Source organism: Vespa velutina, chromosome 12 (genome assembly GCF_912470025.1).
Source record: "Vespa velutina chromosome 12, iVesVel2.1, whole genome shotgun sequence".
Classification (NCBI taxonomy): domain Eukaryota; kingdom Metazoa; phylum Arthropoda; class Insecta; order Hymenoptera; family Vespidae; genus Vespa; species Vespa velutina.
The window spans coordinates 948,435-974,051 of record NC_062199.1 but is presented as its reverse complement, the minus strand read 5'-3'; the positions used below and the strand labels follow the sequence as shown (position 1 = coordinate 974,051).

At 42.3% G+C, this 25,617-nt stretch overlaps 1 protein-coding gene and 1 long non-coding RNA gene across 22 annotated transcripts in view; one reads left to right on the top strand and one right to left on the bottom strand.

Moving 5' to 3' along the window:
- Positions 1 to 14,453, bottom strand: part of LOC124953376 (collagen alpha chain CG42342-like) — a 90,109-nt gene extending 75,656 nt beyond the window's left edge. For 6 of the 21 annotated variants that reach the window (XM_047504648.1, XM_047504650.1, XM_047504656.1 and 3 more), the window contains exon 1: positions 13,317 to 14,452. In XM_047504648.1, the coding sequence (XP_047360604.1) occupies positions 13,317 to 13,725 (409 nt within the window). In that variant the 5' untranslated portion in view covers positions 13,726 to 14,452. Of the gene's footprint in view, positions 1 to 13,316 lie in introns of all 21 variants that reach the window. The other 15 variants (XM_047504657.1, XM_047504663.1, XM_047504649.1 and 12 more) reach the window with 8 other exon arrangements.
- A 133-nt stretch (positions 14,454 to 14,586) lies between these two features.
- Positions 14,587 to 24,822, top strand: LOC124953381. The gene is made up of 3 exons (XR_007102212.1): positions 14,587 to 19,266; positions 19,401 to 19,805; positions 20,025 to 24,822. It is a non-coding gene; the product is annotated as an uncharacterized LOC124953381 (long non-coding RNA).
- Positions 24,823 to 25,617: the final 795 nt, after the last annotated feature.

The following is a 25,617-nucleotide window of genomic DNA, read 5'->3' as shown; positions in this document are numbered from 1 at the left end:
AATTACGCGATCGTTATTTGATTACGTTCGTCGAGTTCATTTTAAGCTCGTCATGGAAAGGAAACAACTCTCTTCTGCCTACGTTTGCTTATATTACGTCTATTGAAAGAAAAAAGAGACGGGAGGGGAGGGGAGGGGAGGGGAGAGAGAGAGAAATTATGAGTTGATTATTTAGAACGATTTCGTAACACCGAGAAGGTCGTAAGTCGAGGACTTTCTATCCTCGTAATATGTAAGCTTCGTATATAAATCTAGAACTATACGTATAGGATTTTGAGTGTTAGACGAATCGGTGGAGTTAATACGTGCAATGAAACTCATGAGAAAAAGCGTCCTGGTATATTTAGTCGGACGGGTCATTAATTTTTCTCATCGTAAATCCCAAACTCAACGGTCAACTTCAAATCCTCGCGTTCACGGCCGATATCGGTATCTTTGGCGTGCTGGTAAAGTACGTAAGCGCGATCTTCAGTGGCCCAGAAAGATAAAAGCGTTGACGGTTCATTGGAAAAACAGGTCATTATTTTCGTTAACTTTTATCGTAAGCTCAGACATAAAAACGACACGAAATGAGTCACGTTCAGTCTTTGGGAGAATGGTGTCGGTGAAAATATCGAAAGTCTTCTCGGAGAGGCATTTTACAATGACCTTTTAATTTCACGATAATGCTACGAATCGACGATTAAGAGAAAGTTGAGACTTTGTTGAAATAGGATCTATTGTGTGGATTCAAACTCGTATATCGCCGTGAGCGCTACTTCCATTAACAATAATATTTGTATGATCCTCATAACAGGATCCGCAGTCGAGAGAGAAGCAGCTCGGAGTCGTATCTCATCACTTTCGAAATCCCATTAGACGAGGCTCGTGTTTCGAGGAAGCTTCGCGAGTCGATATCAGTTTCGAAGTCAGCCGCGGGGCCGCATCTAGTCGCGGATTTTATACCCGTTCCGGGCGAGTTCTCTCCTCTTCTAGAGTTCTATTTCGAAATTTAGATGCCACGGGGCAATGTAACGTCACCGACATTAAATACTAAATCTCAATGAAGAAAAGAGAGAAAAATAGGAACGCGAGAACTCGTTGAATGTGTCGGACCATTCACGATTTATCGAGCGAGCTTTTACGGATGACAAAGCGGAGAATGACAATGGATACCGCATGTTACGCGTTTTATAGTTAATCTTCGAACGAACATTGAGCTTGCAAGGCCATAAAAATATTCTACTTTATTCTCGCGTACTATTTATAAATTCAAGAAACTTTTTTCTAGGAAAAATAAATCCAACCTGATACTCTAAGAATCATATTTAGAATATCTATTTGGATAATGATGTATTCCAACGCGTGCACATAGCGTAATACGAGAACGAGTATATTATCCTTTCGCATGTTGGATGAGCTGAGAGATCTAGAGGAAGCTTTCCTCCTCGTTATATTTTATATACGTGTAACATGCTGCTCCATGACAAGATTATCCTCGACGTTTAGATGGTAGTACATCATTGCTACGAGTATTAACTTATTTTCCAGTTTCTTCCATCTTTAGGATGGTACATCCTTATAATTGCGAGATTCTTATTACGATTTCAGTAGTCCTGAATCTTTCAGGAATTGGAAGAGAGAGAGAGAGAGAGAGAGAGAGAGAGAGAGAAAGCAGACGGTTGTTTCTTCCAATTACGCCGAAGAAACATCGCGAGCCATTATAAATTGAGTTCGACGTTTTCTCGTTCTTCCGAAGATCTAACTCCAATTATCGATATCAAACGTCAGGACAAGTCTCGTTTCCACGAACGTATTACGTATCGGACTAAAGGAGGAAGCAGGTCTCGTAAACACGTGCGCGTTCTCTCGTGCTCGTACTCGTGCTTGGCAAAGCGTTAAATCACAATGCCAACTATGCGTAGAGTGTCTACACGGTAGGAGATTCTCGTATCGCGCTAACCATTACGGTGAATGCCTTTTCGTACACGTGGTAAACACTCGAACTGTTCGTCGATCTAAGAAAAGAACGTATCGTATTAACCTTGAGAGAGGGACAGGTCGAGGCATTAAACTACAAACAAGTTTTGTCGACAGATCATACTCTATGTCCTTGAGATGTAAATACGCGTATTTCAGTCGTTCGTGGGACTTCGTCCTGGTAACGAGACTTCTCATATATACGTATATCGTATCGTAAGTTCGTAATATTTGTAAAATAGTGCTCATTAAATCTTATTAGATCTTAGGGAGAAGAAACGATCGTAGGACGTGAATGGGAAAAATATGAAAAGACAATGGTAGTGAGAGGCGGTTGAACGTTTAAAAGGACGCATCGATGTATCTTCGTATACGTACACGGCGTCGCAGCGATTGCCGGTGAATGACGAGCGTCATTAGTTCGTCGACGTTGTCAATGGATTCATTGCTGCCCATTACGACGTCAAATTCTCTTGTACGATAATCTAGCGATAATGAGAGCTCGTTAAAGACGAACCCAGGGATAACGGGGCGTAACTACTTGCCTTCTACGTGGATCGATGCGCTCTCGTACACGTGCTGTTCCTCTCAGCGTCGTTGTACCTCGCGTCCCTTTTTCCAACCCGCCGAAACCTTTTTCCTTTCCTACCTCTTTTTCTACTTGCTCCGAGTTCAAAGTACCGGACGGAAAATTAGTAGGAGACGTCGAAATAATTGGAGGAAAATCGACGATATCGTTCCCTCTTGCTTTTCCTTTTTCTCTATCATCTTCTCTTTTGCCGAGCGACGAATAGTTACACCGTGTTAATCGTTTCGTCGATAACGCTCCGGCTAAAGAGGATCGTTAAATACGAGACAAGATAACAGAGAAAAAAACAAATTCTACGCTTACCAATGACGATGTAATATATTATCTTTAGTATGTTGTTTCTATGTAATATGATATGTAAGAAAGATAACATTCTCGTAGTTCATCTAATTCTAATTCATAGTCTCATTAAGTTTCTGATACTCGTTCGGTTGCTAACTAATTACTCATATGCTTAGTGTTTCGGATCGGTGTATACGCTTTCTAACTAATTCTTTCTAGTTATTTTCTTTTTTTTTTTTTTTTTTTTTTTTTTTTTTTTTCAGAAATAACTTGGTTAAAAGTCACAAGCGAACGGTGCCGCTTCTCAAAATCAATTTCAATTATCTCGTTAATCCAGTGGTCGGACCGATACATTTCGCGTCGTTTAGGCGTGCAACCCACCCGCGGTATCATTACACGGTGTAATTTTATCGGGCGCGATCTCGTTCACACGTTATTAGATAACAACGAAATAATGTCGTTGCGAAGGTTGAACAGCGAGAAGGTTAATCCATGAATGGTTTTTGGTTCCCGCGTTTATTTTAGGTTCTATCTGCCTTCCTCTCGACCATTTCTATCCGTACCTATTTAAAATAATCAGCTAACAAGTACTATCGGCCGATCAGATGTACAAGCTGATATACTCCTGGGATCTGTGTACTCTCTCACCCTTTTACATGGCAGCTTACACAACCGAGATTTCTCGTTTTACAAGCGACCAAGCAGGAGATTTGCTTTCGACTAACCGGTATCTTGCGATACTAGAAATTCTGAGAACTCCAATTAATTAATCCCGCGAAGTAAGATCTAGGCCGACGAACTTGGGATCCAAATTCCTAGATCTTATTGTTAATAAAATATTGCTGAAATAAAAAGCAAAATTGAAAATAAACTCTATAATAGTTGTTTCTGTTTCAGATGGTAACATCGAATTAAAAAAGTTCTCTGGGTCAACTTTAAGAAACACGGTGATCACGATTGATCAATCGTCAGTGTTTTCAGATGTAAAGAGACGAACATATCGTCATCAATTTGGGACAACATTCGAGCATAAGAGAGGCTTATATAATCTGAAGTGGCAGCAGACGAGCGATGGTAAGTTTTAGAGACGATCTCTCTCTCTCTCTCTCTCTCTCTCTCTCTCTCTCTCTCGCTCTCTCTAAGTAGCACGAGCGAGAAGGAGAAAGATAAAGAGAGTCTCTGGCGCCACTCGAATCCCAGAACCATTCTACCGGATATAGGTACTTACCCTTCAGCTTCCGCAAAGTGAATTACCCCCCTAAAGCACTCTCGCGCGCATATACGCGTCCCACATGGACACACAAACACACGTACGATCGGATAGAAATAGTTATGTCGTGTCCGACATAAGAGCATAGCTATCCTGTCTCGACACATGGATTCACCTAGCCGTTTTCGTCACCGCTATTAATCGCGTTAAGCTCATCTCCGGTGAGCGCGAAAATGTGTTTTCTGTGCGTCCTACGAGAAAGGCAATTTTCCATCGCGAAATGGCGAATCCACGAGAGATAACTCGATGCCTAGCGAATCGGCGAGAGATAGAAGAGAGAGAGAGAAAGAGAGAGAGAGAGAGAGAGAGAGAGAGAGAATGAGAGAGATAGAGATAGAAAGGGTGAGTGGATTTTCGTTCGAGCCGTTTCTCCTCGCCGGACATGTGGGATTAATCAAAAATTTCGTCGGCCGATCGACTATGTCTGCATCCATGTATATACATATGTACGTGTATGTTATGGACAAGGTATAATTAGTATCGACGATGTTACCGGGGCGCGTTTTATCGACACGTCACGTTTCTACGCTCGCGGATCGACTCGTTGCTCTTCCTATCTCGATTTTGATCGGAGTTGACGGATGACTCGTTGATAGCGTTACGACGGATACGCTCCTAGCGCGTACTTTCACGTTAGTCTTCATCGGAGAATAAAGAACAGATCCTTCGATGTCGTTTGAGAATTGAAATCGAATCGTATCTTGACTCGGTAATGGACTGTAGGGTAATTTTTAAACGTTCGTAACTCTTGATATCCGTGCAATCGAATTGCTTTCTTTCTCTTTCTCGATATCTATCATCGAAACCTTTCAACGACGGGACGATCGAAGGAACGATTTTTCTTTTTTATGCGAGTTAAACACGTTATGGCGCACGTCGACGCGTCGATAGGCACGATCCGCGTGGGCGAACAATGCTCAGGTAGTTGCATTTAGCCGATACGCGTCCACGAAACATGATTCATCGCGCGTGGCAGTCATTACACACACGCACACACAAACACAAACACAAACATACATACACACGTACGTACTCTCAAACTCTATTTCTGTGATATCAAAACGCGAACGCGGATCCAAAGGTACTTCGCGTTTAACGCCAATGTAACAACGTATTGTACGTTTTGCTCCGTTTATCCTGCCCCACGTGTAATGACCATCATTAAAACGAAACGCATTTGTCAGTGAGGATCGTACAAATTAGTTATTAGTTTGCTCCCACGATAATACCTCGAAGTTGGAATAATTCGGACGATATCGGACACTTGTCGAGGATTATTCACTCGTAATGTCAAAAATTACTGAATATCAAGATCCGGTTATATAATGTAGCAGACATTTTGATAGACTTTTGACAATTACTTATATTATTCTTATATAAACGAGATATAAATACTTATTTATAATTTAAATAGAAGAAAATGTACTTGAGCCTCTCGTAAACGTTGCTTGATGAAGAGAAGAATTGAATAGATCGATAGTAGTGGCTGTAAAACGAGTTGAAATATGATCGAACCTCTGGCATTATATATCGTGAAAGGATATTCTTCGAAATTTTACGTTCCTACGTGATAGTAAATTTCTATGCCTAAGCGAGTACCGTAAAGAGGAGTGTACGAAAGCAACTAGTGAAAGAGAGAGAGAGAGAGAGAGAGAGAAAGCGTACAATAGAGCCGTCGAGGCGATGGAAAGAATACGATAGATGCAGATAAGGTCGCAGCAAGGTGGAACCGCGGATCGACTTTTTTTCTTTCTCTCTTCTTACTTTTCTCAACCGTCGATTCGTTCTCGAGCGGTTGAATCGGAAGAAGCGACAGCACTATGGCTTTGTTCTTTGGATCTTCGCCACTTGAGATAGCGCGTCAACGGACTTGAATTCTCTCTCTCTCTCTCTCTCTCTCTCTCTCTCTCTCTATCTATCTATCGGTCTCTCGCTCTGTCTCTTTTGTTAAGATCCTGCCTGTAGGTGCATCCTCTAACAACGCGTACAAGCCTATATACTCGAATCGTTAGAACTCTAGGTATGGGTATATATGTATATATATATATATATATATATATATATGGCTGTCTATATATGGGTTTATATGTATAGTGCATATGTATGCTAAAGGAGTAACTCTTTGCATCTACATACCGTTTGCATCTCCACCAGTTGCAACTGCACGAGGCAATCAAACGCTAACGCAAAAACGATCCTTCGTTCTTTTCGTTCGTTCTAATTCCGGTCCGTGAGAAAAGACCAACATATTTTATCGAGTAGTCGTACGACTACCGTGATATTTCACGATACGATCTTACCCAACATGAAAGAGATCTCTCATTGAGGTGGAAAGTAACTCGTCTTAATTATCGCATCGAGAGAAGCGAATAGTAGAGCCGGTAATCACTTTCAATCGGTGCTGTTATCTCGAAATAATCACGAGGTCGTGTACGTATAGCGTCTATATCGAGAATATATACGTTTCGTGAGAGCCCCGTTTAATTCACGGAACGTCAAAGCTCGGTGAGTCTTAATACGTGTATATATCATGAAGCATTGGACTGCTCGAGAGACGTCGTTCTGCGTACAGGCGTATATTTACGTGGGTCGTACGTGTAGCCGGCTCGTTGCCGTTGAAAGGTCTCTCGCGTGTAGCATAGATAGAACGTGTACACGCGTAGTATGCTAAATTCTGAGCATGCATCGCGTAAACGTTGCGGTCCGTCGAGCGACGTCGGCGACGGCATGCAGGAGGCCGCACGGCTATCTGCTATGTAGATACCAAACATATTCCATCGGACGGTACATTGATGTATGACCAAAGTCACACCAGAAAGAGAGAGAGGGGAGAGAGAGACATGGAGAAAAGGTCGAGCATGCTAATCGTGAGGTAAAACGACTCGTATCACTCTCTCTCTCTCCCTCTCTCTCTCTCTCTCTCTCTCTCTCTCTCTCTCTCTCTCTTCGAACTACGGAGCGGTAGACATTGTCAGGATTAAAAATAATTCTCGTTGATAGAAATGAAAGGAAGGTAGAAAGACGCATTCAATATTATCTCGCGGACGGGACATATGCACCTACTTCTCTTTTACGCGTACGTCAGAGAGCAATTTTCCAGAGTATGGAAAAAAGTTATCTTTCTACGTACGAGGAAATCTTTTTTCTTTTTTACGAGAACAAGCGAATAATCAGCGATATTAACTCCTGGAATATATTCTCTTCCGCAATATCCTTAAATGGTCACACTAGCGTGCGTTAAAGCGCGCTGAGAGATAACAAGAAGATCCTGGTACAAATGGAGAAAACTTTGAAAATTGTTACTGCCAAGAGTAGCACATGCGAGCAATCAGAATAAAGTTCGCGTAGGAGTTCGAATCGTGGGAGTGACGCAAATCGGCGGACACATAAAATTCTCTTGGATCACCGAGAGCAGCATTCTAATTTGGTTCTTCTCTCGTAACGACCGTGAACGAGCCGATAACGAGGACGGGCTTGTGTAACGATCCGATCCAGAAAAACGGATAACGTTTTGAGAGTAGTCGAATGGTGGAAGAAGAAAAAGAGGAAAGGGGAGGAAGTCGAGGAATGAAAGGAATCTCTGGTGCGAGGCAAAGATCGAATCGGTCGATCGACTTCACCGTCGATGAGCATCGACGCATCGGCAACGATCGTGACTTTTGCACGCTCCAGTGGACCTCGATGATCGCGCGTACCTAGCGCAAGAAGACCAAACCAAGATCGTACGTTCCATTCTCCTTCCTCGCCATCCTATCTCGTACTGCCGACAGTTATGCCCTCAGGCTTCTACAGAGGAGAAGGGTATCTCGAAAACGTCCTAGGATTCTCTTTACATCGTCTTACGAACAACGACGACGACGTGTTCGAAGATAAGTCTCTGACTTCCAACATTCTCTTTCTTCAAGGGTCTTGTATATTCGAGTTCGTACACTTAATAACCATAATAGAACTCTAGAGTGCCCTCTCTTCTCGTGTGTTTCAAAAAAAAAAAAAAAAAAAAAAAAAAAGAACTCTCGATGGACGTGAGACGGAGATATAATATGTACGTACTTAAATGTATAGGTTTCACAATACCGAAGAACACTTGCGTTTGTGAGAACGACGAGACTAGTGCGATGTAACGCTTTATTCGTAGCAAAACGAGCGTTGAAAATACCTTTCGCCTCTTTGTATCGAGCTCTTGGCCCCGCCGCCACTTGACGCTCATAGCAAGCCGCGATATTACTGCGACGTTGAAAGTTCCGTCGAATGTGAGATTAATGAGTCGACAGAAAGCCGGTAAACGTGCTTCATTATATGCTTTAATTGCACGGCTTTTGCTTGTTCGAAATATAAATCGGTTGACCCGCGTTATCGAGGGTCCTACGTTTGCCGGGATGTAATTTTATGCTAAATCTGCTGAATTCGGATTAGTTTCCATTGACCTCGAATTTGTAGATCCCACCGACTCAACTCTGTCTGTTTCAGAGATTTTTACGTTGTCTATCTCTTTGATATATCTTTCTTCGAAATCTGTTGATCCGAAACGCCGCCTTTATTTATCGAATTGAAAAAATGGAACGTCCAAGTGTTCCCGCATACGATCATTAAAATTCATACGCACGTTTTAATCACTATAGCGAATGTAATGGTAGACGTAACTCTGAAATCCCTCTCTGTTGCACTGGAAAAGGCACCGAGGCAAAGTGAAAGGGGAAGGAAATCGAAAAAGAAAGGGGGAAAAACGGGTCAGCGATTCCCTTTATCGGAACGTTACTCCTCCTTCGCTTTGGAGTTTTATCATCGTCGCACTTGTATGTAAATACGCATGTTCGCGTGTGAGTCTGTAGCTGAGTGAGTTCGGAACACAGCACGTATGACACGAACGAACAGAGGCACTTATATTCGCGAGCTAACCGCAGAAACTCGTGGTACCCGAGCGCGAATACAGTCACCGTGACTCGCTTCGACTAATTAAACGATATTTAAGCGAGCGGAAGGCAGAGGGGCATTGAAACGTAACGACCGACTGCGATTCATGCAAATTCAACGACTTCCGAGCCAAGCGTTTCTATCCTTCTCTTCCTCCCTTTTCTTCCTTCCCCCTTATCTCTCCCTCTGGACCTTTTCCCTTTCCCTTTCTCTCTATCTCGGAAGGTGGCCTTTCGAAATCCCTTTGATTCGTGCGAATGAAATTGCCATAAATGACTTTCTCTCTACACTAAAACTCTTCGTCGGTACTTCATTCGACGAAGGAGTACTAGCGGCAATAACGTTAGACTAGATGAAATATTGGGAACAATTCTGAAAGATTTCTTTGCTCGAACTAAGATAATCGAAAGTTTTACTTCCTCGTTAGCAACCGGACGAAATTAAAGGAACGTCGCCGAGAGATACTTTCAAACTTGAGATTCGGAGCAATATCGGACGATTATGGTGGTCCAAGGATGCTGAGAGAAGAAAAAGGGAAAAAAAAGAGGAGAAAGAAGAAAAAAGTTAGAGACGGACATTTCTCGAGGAATAGCCTACCAGAGAAGTTGTGACCATACGACCGTGAGAAAAAAAATTACACCTCTTGTCGAGAGCAAAAACTTGCTGCAGCTGCACGTTAGACGCAATCCAGACACACGTGCACCAATCGTAAATCGCACCTTCCCTACGTAAAGAAGTTTTCTGGTCGGAAAATGTGAATTTCGCTTTGTGACGTCTCTCAATGTGCGTACTTCTTCCTTTTCTCTCCCTCTCTCTCTCCCTCTCTCTCTCTCTCTCTCTCTCTCTCTAAGGAGAAACTGTCGCGATACAAGTTTCGCAAGGAGGAAAGTTTAGCATGGCCCGTTTCTAACTATGGATATATCCGTAGTTAGGAATCCGAACACACGGGTGGTATGTGCACGGCAAGACAATGCATCACCCTTTTCCACCTTCTCTCTCTCTCTCTCTCTCTCTCTCTTTGTCACGGTTATAGGGATCTGAAATAGGCAGTAATTTGGTTTCGCTACGAACGAGCATGAGAGAGAGAGAGAGAGAGAGAGAGAGAGAGAGAGAGGGAAAGAGAGAAAGAAGGCAAAGCTATACTCCAAGGAAAGTAGTAGTAGGAGGAAGCGGGCGTGCGTCTGCACAGCAAAGAGTTTACAGCGTTCATAAATTTCCTTTGACGCGGAAAGATCGACGATGCGTGACTTCGATAGATTCCAAATCTATCTCGCATCCCAACCTCCTTTTTTATTACTTTTATTATTATCTTGTCGAAAATTTTATGAAGATTCTTTGACATTTGATTTAATCATACTTTTACTAGATAATAATTAAAATGAAATTGTATCGATTGTCTCTGTTTTTTAATGTAATTGACCCAATAATTCTAGATTTTTTTTATAAACTAGATTCGAGGGGCTTCTAAAAATAGAACCCTCAGGTGAGGGATGCTGCAATGTCACGTGTGATGATCTAGAAAGGGCCAATGCACGATGAACAAGGTATTCTTTGAGATCGAAATCCTCAATATAGCCGGGGTAAGCTTTGTCCGTGTGAACCAAAGTCGACCACCCTCTTTTTCTTTCTCTCGTTCCTTCTTTCTTCCTTTAGGCATGCCATTGCGATGCTATTCACGCGCGTGCACTTCGACGGACAAGATATTTCGTCAGAGAACACGCTTTATTCTCATCGACGACTATCATATATATATATATATATATATATATATATATATATATATACGCTGTACAGGATTCGATAAATTGTACGAGCTGTCTTATATCAACGACAAAACGTTTCGTGGAACGTGTCGCACTGGATCTGACAGGTCTCTTAGTTCGAAAAGAACGCGTTAGTTACGGATGGCTGAATACTAAATATACATTTTTTGATATCATTAATTATTTGAGTGAGTTCCGACTTGATAAAAACAGAGCGTCATTCCATTATTTAAAATATCATAATTGCATTTACAATTATTTAAGAATCTCTTTTCGCCTTAACAGCAACAAATTTACTTTCACCGCAAGTTCCGAGAAGGAAAACCGCATTGTCTCTTTAAGCGGTCAATCGATAGACCCCCGACTCAATAGCTTTGGTGCGAAAGAAAAAGAAAAAAGAAACTCGAGCCAATTTATCTTCTTAACACGTCCTTTAATCAGATTTAGCCTTCCCTAAATACACTCCTCCCTCGATAAAGGAACCGAGTCATTGTTGTGGTGGTTACCTCGAAAGAATAGCGTGCGAGTGGACATACAACGCACAGTTATCGACGATATAGAGGGTATATAGGATACTCGGCTGGCTCGTCGTTAACGTTCGCTCCAGAGGACAGTGCGAGAGAAGCGGAAGAGCTACATAACAGGAAGAGGGAGGTCGACGCGAAGGAGAGAGAATAGATACGAGCTTCCTACGAGGGAGGAAAAGATTTATGATGCTCGTGCGTCAGCCAGCACGTCTCAATTTCGGGATGCCGCGAGTCAGGAGCCGTACTCGGTTCTCTCTCTCTCTCTCCCTCTCTCTCTCTCTCTCTCTCCCTCTCTCTCTCTCTTTTTTCCCTTTGTTGTCCTACGGGGAGATGAGAGAAAAGGAGAGAAAAGAGAAAGAGGGTGAGAGGATAGTACGGCGATAAGAGGAGCGGGTAACAAAAAAACTCGCTGAGATAGGGGTTGGTGCGGGCGAGAAGAAAGAACACGGAAGCCGTCGAACCGAGCAACGCGCGCGAGCTCTGCGAACTTTCTTCCCTTTTTTTAGCACATCGTTCCTCGCACACCTTGGATTACGTCGAAGTAAATGCTTGGCCGCTTCTATTAACCCTTTTCTTTTTACTCCCATTTTTCACCACATTCACCTACGGCGTCTTCTTCATGGCAAGAGTTCATCAAAACTCGTTAATATCAAAATGAACTTTTCATTGGATAATGTGAAAGCTGCGAATAGAACTCTGGTTATTAGTTGTATGAAAATAAAAAGTTGTACGAAACTATATTTGTAAATCGTTTGATTTCGATTTCATTTCAGATCTAGAAATTCGAGTCGTCCGGCTTTTTCGCAAAAAAGTTTTCCTTCGTCTCAAACATAGCTCAACTTTTACTATGTACTCTGATAAGATTTCATCGAAAGTGGAAATAAAAGGAAGAAATTAAATCTCTCAGCGGTTTCCTCAGGAAAAATAACGCACGGTCGAAGATACATCTATGGCTCGTAAATTCCGTCCGTGGAGTTCGAGTTTCACGACGATTTTTCTCTTTCTTTTACTCTATTCCGAGGATCCGTCCTAAGTAAACACGCGTCTCTCCTTTGTTTCAAGCTCGACGGGTTACAAAAAGAAGTCGTTGTCTTTCTACCAAAGGCACATTATTTTTCCTCGCCGTACAAATTTTCCCGCGATAAGCCAGAGGGTAGAGAAAGATAAAGAGAAAGAGATAGATAGATAGAGAGAGAGAGGAGAGAGAGAGAGAGAGAGAGAGAGAGAGAGAGAGAAAAAAGTCATCGATTAGTTGCAGTCGCCGGACAGAAAGCAAGGATCGCGAGGAGCCGATAAAACGGAGCGACTATTAACGCCGGAAATTGCGGAGAATCGTCGATTATTCCGTCGGCAGAGAAAACGTCAACGAATTCGAAAGTTCACGATGTGATCCTCGCCGTGCTTGCCGAGAGGACAATTTTAATATGACTTTTATGAAACGTTCTAGCTCTTATTTTACTTTGAATAACACGGAACGCGATATCGTTTTCAGTTTGAAATTTTCCGCGTGAAAGCTATCCGGAAATATTCTCTAGAATTATTCGCATTCCGTTCTTAGGACTTTCGCGAAGCAATCACGAGTTCCTTTTACATAACACAAAGGAGAGATTCGCCTACACGTTTGCCCTTTTCTATTTAAAAAATCGCCAATATGTACGATCGATTCCTTCTTACATAGCGAAACAACAAAGGAAGTAATCTTTCGAGATCGAAATTCAGGCTGTTTCCAGAGCTCTTTGTTCGCAAAAATCGAAGACGCTATCTTCTCACAGATTGTATTGTTGTACTTTGCGAGATAAGGTACTTTTTTTTTCTCTTGAATAGAAACTTTCGATGTATAAAATTGTTAAGATCGCTCGACAAAGGACACATTTTTATTTGCAACAGTTGCAGAATGTTGTCCTCTTTAGTAGCGACAATTAGTACTCTATCTTCTTCGATTCTGAGAAATGAAAGAGAAACGAATTGGTTCAGGTGGCATCGTCCGTTAGACTAAAGAGGAAGAGGAAACGCACCTGGTGGACAATTGCACTCGGTGACGTCGCGTTTGATCCTGAAGAGTGCCGCCGAGGCAGCACTCGCGGGTGCGAGCCTGTGTTGCTCAAATTCTTCGCGCAGCTCCCTCCTAAGCCTCTGCACGAGGACATCCGGCGTCTCCTGGATCCTGCATCGGGCCTCCAGACTCCCGATCCTCGATTCCAAGCGCATCTCGCGATACGTCAGTATCCCTGACACGGCGAGACTCGCGAGACAGAGGGCGCACATCATCCAATTTATACAGGACTCCTTACGGAAGTTCATCGTCATCGTCGGGACGATCGGCGTCGACGTGATTATGTCGTCGTTCGCACGATTACGTTCCTTCTTTTCCCTGGGCGCGTTCGGCAAAGAGGACCACTCGGTGACAAGTCCCGAGGACTCCATCTTCTCCACCTCCTCAAGATTCTCCACCGATTCGAAGACTTCAGGCGCGCCTCATAATCGACTTCCAATCGATCTTTCCCTTTACGAGCGATTCCACGCCGGCATTGTCCGGTTGGAAGCACGCAGCATGCTTTTCCTAGCGTTACTCGAGGTCTTTTCTTTCTATATGTGCGTATACAAGATATATATATCTTTTCCTTCGATCGATCGATCCCACTCGCGTCTAATCGAACGTACGATCGAGCACCTACTCGGATTAACTATCGCGTTACACGTTTCCAACAACAAGTCTCTCCTTTCCTTCAAACTACCAACAAACCGAGTAGTATAGCAACTAGGTATAGCAACTCTCCCGCGAAATACAAACTTTCTATCGTGCAAAACGCGCGCGTCCAAGGAACTTTTGTTCTTTTTCGAAGTAAGAAGAAATCTCTCTCGCTCTTTCTCTCTTTCTCTCTCTCTCTCTCTCTCTCTCTCTCTCTCTCTCTCTCCTTCTTCCTTGAGGAAAGCTAAAGAGTCACGTTCGGGGAAAAAGTAACTCGGGAATGGCGCGAATACGAAGCTCACGGTATGGCATTCGCAGTACGACTGGATGTGGTGGGGCGACGCTCCGTTGAGGGCCGAGGGTTCGTCGGTTCGCGCGCGCTCGCCTTCGCTCGGCCGTCTTCGTGGTCTCTAGCCACCGACTCATCCACCGCCGACCGGCGGCGGACGCGCGTGGAGGACGATCGCTCGACCTAACGTCCACTTCCATTCGCACTGATTCGCCCCCACTGCCCCCCACCATACACGTTCTCAGACCCCACCACCTTCATGCCGCCTCCACACGTTCGTTCTCTCTTTCTCTTTCTTGCACCACCATCAGACACAAGCATTGCCACAGCCACCGCTCTCGAGGCTCCTTTTTTCCTCCTTGCCCGTTTTTTCCTCGCTGCCCATTATCCACTCGGATTACACGGTTGTGAGCACGAACAGGACTCTGAAACTTCTGCGTCGCGATCTTCAAAACTCGAAAGGGCTACGTATTCGACCGGTTGTCGCAAAAGAGAGAAAGAGAGAGAGAGAGAGAGAGAGGGAGAGAGAGAAAGGAAACGGGATGTTCGATAGGCTCGTGTCGAGTGTCGCCAAGTTTTACGTTCACTGTCGGCCATCGAAACTCCGACAAATTGAGCGGTCCGTCCAGCGTGACAGCTTAATTCCTGACCGGCATCCTTCGCGACTATCAATTAGTAGATCGCCGCTTGTCGATTCGAACGAACCTCTCTTCCGCCTACCTACGAAAGGGGAATTTTAATAGGAGAACTCAACGCTAACACACATCGCTAGGGGTGTCCCTAAGTGTACGCACAAACACGTTTACGAAGGACTTCATAATCGACTGAGATCGATCGATCGAATCGAAATACTAGCTCGACGGATATATGCACGCGTCCTTTCTCTCTCTCTCTCTCTCTCTCTCTCTTTCTCTCTCTGTGCATCGGCGACCCCTCTTTGCTACCGCCCAATCGCCGACGGAGGAAGCGATTATGGACTACATCCTGGAACGTATCTACACCGTATGAACGTATGTACGTATGTTGTACGTTCGATGCGATGCGATGCGATGCGATGCTGAATCGACCGTCCTGACATCCTCGTGATGTCCACCCTAGAGAGAAAACCATAGGGGGGCTGATAGGAAGCTGGACGATCATGGGAAATCGATTGGAAATTTAATTTTCTTAGTCTTTTAACGTATCCTTGTTTTTCAATGAGTCTCGATAATGACAGAAGAAAGAAGTGAATCTTAATTATCATAAATGATTTCAGAGAGATCGATGAATATGCAATTTAACGTCAGTCAAATCTGAAGCATTCTACCTTAGTTAGAAAACAGCTGAGACAGCTGTGCAATCAAAACTTATCGACTCATACACCTATTCCGTATACCAGTTAAAAAAAAAAAACTTTAACATCCATTAATAGCTTCGTGCACGTGCCAACGATGAACGTCGGACATAGTTTTCCAGTTGGCCAAGTGGAAGCCGAACTTGTCCATTCCTCATTTTGGTCTGTTCACTAAGATCATCTTACTTTCAATATCCTTTTTTAAAGATCGAACGTCATACTACGCAGGATTATTCTCTGTAATCGAATTAAGGCTATATCCAGTATGATATTCGATCGGATCGAAAAGAGAAACTTGTGGGAAAGAATACTCCAGGCATTATTGGAAAAGTAATCCGTATTTGTTCTCATCCATCAGAACTGATATGATGTTACAGCTGGATATATGAAAAAAAAAAAAAAACAAAAAAAAAACAAAAAAAAAAAAAAACAAAAAAACAAAAAGAAAAAAAACAGAAGAAAAAAAATCGCAAGAAAGAATCTGAAATAAAACTCATAGCAGAAAATCAACACCATTTTACGTATAGGTTTTCGTTCTCTTATAATTTCATTCGTACAATCAATTTCCCACGGAAAAAGAGAGACAGATGTATATACAATGGGAAGCTATTTACATAGGCACTGACACGTAACGATGTTCCACGCATTTGTCGATCGAACGCGTTTAAAACGAGAAGAGAGACATATTGTGGCATAAAGATTACGATATCGATAAGCGTAGAAAGAATGTATCTACTAGCTCATTATCATTGGCACATAGATACATTGCTATAAGTTATAAAATTCTAAGTTGGGAAAAGAGAAAGCGAGCGGGTAAACGTTCCTTTGACACTTGGAAAGGGAAAACATTTTGTAGTTGGGCTCTTTCGGAGACGCACGCGTCGCATTCCAATCCGCTGTCGTCCCAAATTCCCTCGAATCGTTTTGTAGAACCTATCTCCTTGCCTTTTCTCGGTCAAACTGATATTTGTCGATCGAGAAGAAAAAAGTAGAGGGTAAGGACAGAGAAGTGATATTTTTCATTTCGTTTCGTTCGCTCGTTCAAAAGGGCTTCCTTCCTTATCTCTCAGCGTGACCGCGTCCACTTAAGAACTTACACGGACGAATCACCGGAATTTACTGTCTTTTAGCACGCATATCGTGGATTTTAAGAGCGGTGAAATGTTTCATAAATTTCACTCACCTCGCCGCTGAGATAAGCGTAATGTTTTTTGGAAAAGTGATCGGTAAGGGTAAGCTTTTCGATTCGTTTCAATTCGAATTTGCGTCCTTAGATATTTTTTATAATTTTCACCTATTCGATTTATACGATCTTCGTGGGAAGTCCTCGTTTCTCAGGCAAACGGAATTTCATAAAGAACAAGAAATAGAAATATAACCCATTCGATGGTGCATTTCGATGTTCAATATTTCTCAAATTGCGTCTCATATGAAGTACCCATCTTCATAAAGACAAGTGAAATGGGAGAACCTTATGAGACACTCGTTCGAATCCATAATGTCCAAGTATTTATTAAAATTTAATTGTGAAAGGAATAAGAAATGAACGTTGAGAGTCACGGTGATGCGATCGTGTATCGAGGGGTGAAGTTTCTATCGTTGTGGTTAAAAAGTCATCACGGCCGATGCCCTCTTCACGGCACGTTGGTCATCGTTGGGGTGCGGTAGGAGTCGCATTATGTCGCGTTTCCGCCAGGAAACAGGCGCAGTCGGGACATCGACAGTCTCCACCTCATTTCCGAGCCACTCCGAGCTAGGATCCGAGTTCTATGGACCGCGTAGGCGAATCTCCAAGAAACTAACCACGATACAACTCCTTTTTGTTCCTTCCGCTCGAGATGTAATCTGCGGAAATCATCTCCAACCAGTTTCGTACAAGTTATTGTATTTTATTTTTTTTTGCCACTTCTGCCAGTAATTAAACGCTGACTTCAGCTTTCTTTTTCAACGATAACCTTGACGCGTTAAGGAAGTTGTCATTTAATCGTACTACTTTGTTATCATTCTGCTTCATTGAAAAATTTTTTCTCCTGAATCCTTTATTTCGAATCGTACCTGCATACATGTCGTTTCATTACTTTTTTCTATAAACTCGCAGCAAAATACATACATAAGTATCAATCAAACAGATCGTCTAATGTTTTCAACCCTTTAGCTTTCAACTCGTTACACGTTTATCTGTCAGTTTATAAAGACTACTACGTTTGGCCGACTCCTCCGCGAATGGGTCAATCGATCGTAGCTAAATTCCGCATTAAGGTGTTCTCCCTCTCGCATTTATTCCGTCCGCAACTATTTCAAGAGATGTTTGATGAGATTTCGTATCACGCTAAAGAAAGTCTAACCAATTTAGACGAACCCAATTGATTTAATTTCAACGCGGAAAATGATGATTCCAATTCGAACGCCAAACACATTTCCGAAATAACGAATGTGCATACTTAATCTTTGTTCCCATTAACTATTTTGACGTACGACTCATACTGCGGAAACGATAACAGACAACCCGACGTCGATTCTATTTCGAGAAAATCGATCTGAAACGTGGAAAATCAAATAAACTCTCACAGTATGTTTGTACGAAAGGCAAGCTGGCGTTGTATGTAAAAATGTGTTGTCGCAAAAAAAAAAAAAAAAAAAAAAAAAGAAAAAAAAAAGCAAATACAAAAAAAGAAAATAAAAATGAATGAAATATAAATGCGTTGGGACAGTGTAAAGAGAATTATCATCGGAAATACCGAATTCCGGCATCAGCAGTTGCAACATTTTTCTCGGTTACGTCGATGAGATAAATCACGATAGGTGAAAAAAATGAAAAATCGTCGATTTTCCAATAAATCGTGACTCTAACGAATAGATCGATCGATCCAATCGCTAATTCAAACCTTTACAATTCGTTACGTTTGTTCCTGGTGAGCAAAGATAAAAGGGCTTCGAACTCAAGACAATTATTTCGGGGATTCGAACGATAACGAGCATTGATAGTCTATCGATTTTTTGCTCGAACAAAAAGAAGAGAGAGAGAGAGAGAAAGAGAGAGAGAGATACAAAAATGAAAGAACGGATAAGAGAGTAAGAGAAGGGTGAAGGGACAAGCGTGGGTCGACGGACACGTTCCACAGCTCTAAAACAACCTCTCATTTCGGGGGCGAATCGGAATCCAGCCCTGCGAATGTGTCTGCACGTGCAGTCTCTCTCTCTCTCTCTCTCTCTCTCTCTCTCTCTCTCTCCCTCTCTTTCGTAGGAAAGAGAGAGGGCTGCACGTTTTGCGCGAGGGAGGAGGGCAGTCAATGCGCAGTTTGTATTCCGCTCGGCAGAAAAGACTCGTTCGTTACCGTATACCTCCCGACGCACTCGGCAAAACTCGTCGTCGTCTCTTGCTCTCATACTACTGTCACCCTCTCTTTCTCTCTTGTTTTCTCTCATCGTGGGCCAGCTTCCCCTTCTCTAGTCGCACCAAACTCGTGACTTTGTATTCATGACGATATGCCGACGAAAGATATGCGTTCAACGCGACGTATTAATTTTCCATTAATGGAAATCGCAAAACGTTTTCCACACGAATCTCCAGCCATGCTCTTGGAAGGAAGGACCAAGCGATGCCCCTTTGAATACCACGAAAGAACCATCAGTTGTCTTCAAAACCAGATATTCGTGAGTTGTCATCAATTTGTGGACGGTGATTAATTTCATCAGATTGCAAGTCAACTGTTATACTTTTCATTGATGTGGATGTATAGTTTAATAGAACATGATGTATGTGTAATCGTTATTAATTTTGTTTTTAGATTGCCGCATGACAAATCTCGATAGAAATTTTCTCTTTTCTTCGTGAACATAATGGATACCTTTAAGCCTTTCATTATCCTCTATCTTGATGTTATCTTAAGTGCTACCGTAATGACAGTTTCGAAAATATTAACGAGTCATTGTTATCCGCCTACAAAAAGAGCCCCTTTTCAAGTTTATACTACTTATTACTTTGCAAGCGCAAGGAAACGATCGAGGGAGGAAAACATGAAAGGAACAGCGTACAGGTGGTAGATGGTAGGGTGGGATAAGGAAAAGGACTGAAAGTTAATGGTCAGTGGCCTTGGTCGCTCCGACTCGATTCCTCGCTCGTACCAAGAACTACGAGAAGCCTCTCGAATAATGGGTCAAGCGAATTTAGAAAGAAGAGAAATCCTTTAAAGGTTCGCACTAAAAATAGAATTCGCGTTTCAATGCTTTACCACGCGAGGCAGGAATTTTTAATGAACTGTATTTCGTGCAAAATCGTTATTTTACTTAACGCCTTAAATAGATATGCTTACGAGTTTTAACTTTGTTTTAAAATGGCGCAAAGTAATTTTACGACCGTCTTCTCTCCTACGCGTATCAATAACCTCTTAATTTTATCCCTCTCTTGAAAGTCAACGAGCCATAAAACGCGAGTGAATATCTCGTGCGTCGTTCTACCAAGGGGATTATGGATCTCAAGACGGGGAGAATGAACGGATTGACAACTTAATATGCTCGAGAAGTAACAAGAGATGCCTGAAGAAGGTTCATGTTGGTCAAAAGGGAAGAAGGAAGAAGAGGAAAAAGAAGAAAGGCAGCGATGACGTTCGAGTTGCAACAGCTGTTGCAAGGAATAACTATGTTATTACATGACGCGAGCCACTTAATCTAGAACGCCTCCCTATATTGCCTTCGTTTCTCGTGACTAGAGAAGGTGTTTAAAGCGGGTGTCTTGCACTTTTCTACCCATATTTTTTCCCAGAAAGATTTTTTCACCACATTCATATCAACACATCTCGAGGATAGTTGAGATAAAAGGAGATCAAAGAAAGAAGAGAAAAAGAGTAGATTTATTTTCTCGCGGGATACTAACAGAGAACGAACGAACGATTGTTTATTTTCGTGCGAACGATATAGTGAAACGATGTCGGCTAATACTGGGGTGACAAGACAAGTGGGTACTTCCCTCTCCGTACGACCGGTCGGATGAAGAAGCAACGAGGGGTCTTGTCACCGTCGCGTTATTGGCTAGACAAGGAGCGTATACCCTCTCTTTCTCTTTATTTCTCTCTTCAGACTTGCCTCCTAGATGGACAGGAGATGAAACTCTGCAAGATGATATACCTCGTAAACCGGTTCGTCTTAAGCTTAAGTAATGACCGAAGATGTAACGATAGGCTCTTACTTGATTTTTACAAGAGGGCAACTATAAAGCAACGAAGTTCTCTTTCTCTTTTTCGCTTTCTCTCTCTTCCCTCTCCCTCCTCTCTCTCTCTCCTCTCTCACTCTCTTTTTCTCTCTAGCTGCTATGGTTATTATCGTTGATCGCGTGTCTCTCCGCTTCAGGAATTTATTCTTTCTTGATCGATTTCTTCCGATAAAAGATTCGAGCATATAATTAATTAACGAGACAATTTATATGATTTTAAATATTATAAATGTAAATATATTTATTTTTTCGATTCCGTTACTCGCCGCCTCTTTCCCTTGAGATTTTCACTTTGAGAAAAAGTAATGCTATCGTTGACGTACATAACGCAAAGAAAATAAAACGAAACGGTCACGTTTGAAAGACTCGCATAACTTTTCTTTTTCTTTTTTTAAGCTTCGTTTGGAAGGAAAAATAGAAAGAAGAATTTGTCTGATATGAAAAAAAAAAAAAAAAAGAAAAAAAGAAAATAATAAAAAAATGAGAGAGAAAGAAAGGTTCTTTGGAGAGTCTTGAAGGCTGCTCCAGGCTCGTTTTATCCGCAAACCTTCAAGTAAAGGCCTCGGGCAAGAACGCGAAACGTCACTACAGTTGCTTTTGCTTATGCCAGCGTAAGCATAAGAGTAAGACTAGAAGGAGAACGAAAGAGAATAAAGAGAGGACAACGTATCAACTTATGACAACTCGATGATAGTATCTACTCTTGGAAAGCTTGGTATATGAAAAGGAAGAGAACCCTTATGTGTATTCTTTCGTTGCTTTTAGAGACAGAAAATAAACGAAGAAGACACGAACTACTACGGAAAGAAAAACGAAGAAGGGAACATTGAAAAGTACCTATATCTTCCTATGGGATACACTGGTATTACCGTGCAAGTTTGAGTATTTGGTATTTGGTGAAAGAAAACCAAGGTAGCAAAAGCACCCGATACACTTGGTAAAGGAAACGAAGAGAGTTAAATAAATAGCGAAACGGCGAAGCAGAGAGTCCTCTTACATGGCAGGCAAGAGTCTAAAGAGATGTTGCTGGTGAAGCTTGGTGGGTAGAAACTATTGCTTGAAGAAATTGCGTTTGTTGTCCTGCGATGGGCAGACTTCTTCTCTAAGTCGAAGACTTTGTTCGTTATTCGGGTCAAGTGTCATCGAATCACGACAGGGCTATGGTTCTTGCGTAAACATTCGTATGAGGTATCGTGTTTCTTCTTGATGGTAATATCGAGCTGGCCCGCAAAGCAATGATCATCGCCTCGTAGCGTATCAAAGAGATCCTTTAGATGCTTTGGAAAGAGAGAGAGAGAGAGAGAGAGAGAGAGAGAGAAAGAGAGAGAGAAAAAGAAAGAGGGAGAGAGGGGGGTAGAGAGAAAGAAAGAGAGACCACACGAGCTGCCACTTGAGAGGAATCACGGTATTCGCTTGATCCTTCTTCTTCTTTCTTCTTCTTTTCTTTGTACTCTCGTGTTTGGGATCGAAGGCCACTCGTATCACCATCTCTCGGCCGATCATCGCGATTTTCTTCTTCCTTTCGCGAGCTCGTCGCTGCTGTCTATTCCATTCTCTCTCTCTCTCTCTCTCTCTCTCTCTCTCTCTCTCTCTCTATCTATCTCTCTCTCTCTCTTTCTCTCTTTCTCTCTCTATCTCTCATAGCAGCCCCTCCGTCAGCCTCCGGATATCGCTCGGGACAGGGTCTTTGTACCGTAATAGCAGGAAGACGATAATCGCCGTGAATACCACGAATCGTCAGCAATCGACGCGGATGCTTTCCTAAGCCCACACGCGTGTAAGGGAGCTACCTAGATACCAAAGTCTCTCTATCTCTCATTCTCGCGATTTCACTTAGTTTCGAGTACCTGTCTGGACCAGTTCGCTCTTCATCAAACTAAATTTCCTTTCCTCTATATGTTACAGTTATTTTTCTTCTCCATGAACAAACGAGTCGTGCACACGAGTACATACGAAAGACTCCTCCCTCTTCCGTTCGCGTGACTCTCTCTCACTCTCTGTCTCTAATAGAATATCCTGCTTCTCTTGCTTTATTAATAATTATATGAGCTCTTACGAGATTATCGCAGCAACTTGACGATTCTTGACGGTAAAAACGTGCGATCATTATACCTCGTGTTAAACGCTCCTTTTACCAACGTCACCATTGTGTCCAAATGAAACAATGGCAAACTACTACTTGCTACTTTTTAGTCGAGCTTTGAACAAAATGAACTAAAGTCAGACGGCATAGTCCAGCTAAAGCTTAGAATAGAAGTCGCTCGTTCGCGTGGTTGACGCACGTTCTCGACTGGTAATAAACGACGCCTTCGCCGTTTTCTGTTATCTTGGTTGTGGCATCTGTGTTTTCCACTGACGAGACGGTCCCTGTCGGCATTAGTCACACCAACGCCTCCTTTTTTATAGATCCAAAATTTCAATCTTTTATCTGTCTTTTAACTAAAAAAAAAAAAAAAAAAAAAAAAGAGAAGAAAAAAGAGAAAAGAAAAAAGAAAAAAGAAAAATTAGAAAAAATCTTCTCTGATTAATGCAAAAATTCTCGATGTCGTTTAGCGAGTTCGAGGAAAGTTTGCGGCGAGGCTTGACGTAGAAAAGAAGAAAACTTTTGCATGTCTTTTGAGACTTTGAAAGTACACGAGTTCCACGGTAAGCCGACGTCGTAAAATGCTAAGACGAAGAAAAGTCGTGAAAATTTTCTCGTGGAAATCCGCTTACGATCGACTGATAATTAATTTCCATAGGAATGAGAGAGGTAAAATCTTGTAGAAACAAAAATGCATTATATATAGGCGAGTATCGACTCGTACGTAAGAACGGTACGCATATCTGCTTTGAAGCTGGACTTTTCGCTTCGTCTGCCAATCTTCCTCCAGCATTATGGTTTACATCATTCCTCCTTTCCTCACCTCCGTGAGTGCTATTAAAAGGGAACTACATACTCTGGCACTCTCTCGTGGAACTGATGCGTTGCAACGGGAGCCACGATGCTTTAAGTGGGTGGTACAGACGGCTCCGAACGAGTACTTTGTGCAAGCATGTTGGAATTGGTTGAAGCCCATTATGTATACGACTATGTAAAATGTTATACATTTATTTACATGTACACGTAAATATGATATAATATAACTGAGCCCTAACATCGTTGTCGCGTGTATTTCCATAATTTGTAAAGATATTCTGAATTTGTATACAAAAAAGGAAAAAAAAAAAATAAGAAAAATGAGTCCACAATTTCATAATATATAGAGGTAGATACATAGAGGAATTGTTTCTACGAAGAAAAAACGTCAAACCTGCTTCTCTCTGACAGGTCGACAGCGCTACAACAGACCGGTCCCAACAGGTTTTGGTCTACAACTCTGTGGAAAATGTGCTGTGACCTAGATTCCAGGATTTACAGGCTTGGAACCATAGATCCTATGACTCGATGGCCTTCGAATCGAATGAAAGAAGAATCGTCGATTCCCTTATGCAATAGAAATTATGGATATAAGGAAATCTTACAAGTACGACAAATGGTACGAGTCTTTACTAGTATCAGAGAAAAGCAATGGGGAGAGCGTCGAAAGAATCTGTGTCTATGTCTTTACAGCCGTAGTAATGCCGCATGACATCACGCTCTTAATTACCTCGCCTCTTTTTTTCTATTGCTTTAACCGAAGCCGTCTAAACACGGCTGCCCACGTTATCGCTCGTTCATTCAACGCTCGAAAATTTTCTAAACTGTTTGCTCAATCATTGCTTTCATTCTCTTATCGAGTTAGACTATCGAACAATCGGTAAAACATATACACATTTTATCTGGGGAATGTTTCAGAGATCGATATTGTAAGATTTGTTACCGTACTCCCAAAGCACCAGAGTAATTTCTTTTCTAGCCGGGATTGTTCACGGATATTCACAATAGGTAGGAAAAATCCAGGACGACATCGAATCGTGTCACGTATCGAACGCGTTATATCCCGAACGCTTGGATATATACTCGTAATATATTTGTGGTTTTAAAGGGTACACACAAAGAGGATAGCACGTCGATGCTACGTTCAATTCTAGAATCGAGAGGGTGGCTGTGACAGTAGCGATAGCTATAACAAGTATAGTATATACGCGAGAGAACGGATTTCGTCGCGGTTTTCAAACTACGAAATATTTCACGTCTTCGCGGCGTCAGCATCTTTCCGCGTGCATTCTCCCCTTCAAGATTTAAGGCTCTTTTAAAGGATATATTAACGATAATGCCGTGTGTCAGCAGAGAAGATCGTGATTTATGCCGACAGCATCGGCAGCGAGTTTATCCGAAGAATAAGTGCGCGAGTCTTCGACATTACGAAGGAGAGAAAGAGAGAACGGAGGAAAGATTAGTGGATAGTACAGGACACACCGATCAGCAATAAGACGGTCATGCACAACAAATACATAGCACACGTAGATACTGCATGTGGGATCAATGAAACGTATGCTTACGCGTGGGATCATGCTTGGAGTTCCATGCCGCGTGTTTGTAGGGCGTGTACGTGCTCGTGGCTAAAGGACACAAGAAAACAAGAGAGAGAGAGAGAGAGAGAGAGAGAGAGAGAGGAAACAAGGGAGTGATGACGTTTACCGGTCGCATCCAGTTACAAGTCCCTTAGGTAATGGTGCGTACGTTATTCAATACCCTACACTCAGCTAGTAGGTACCTACTTATCACTATGTACATAGCAGTATACGTGGAGTATGGAATTTCTCAGGAAAGGTAACGCACCATGGACATTAATGTGCTAACAAAATCGTCGACGTTACGTACGTCTCCTTTC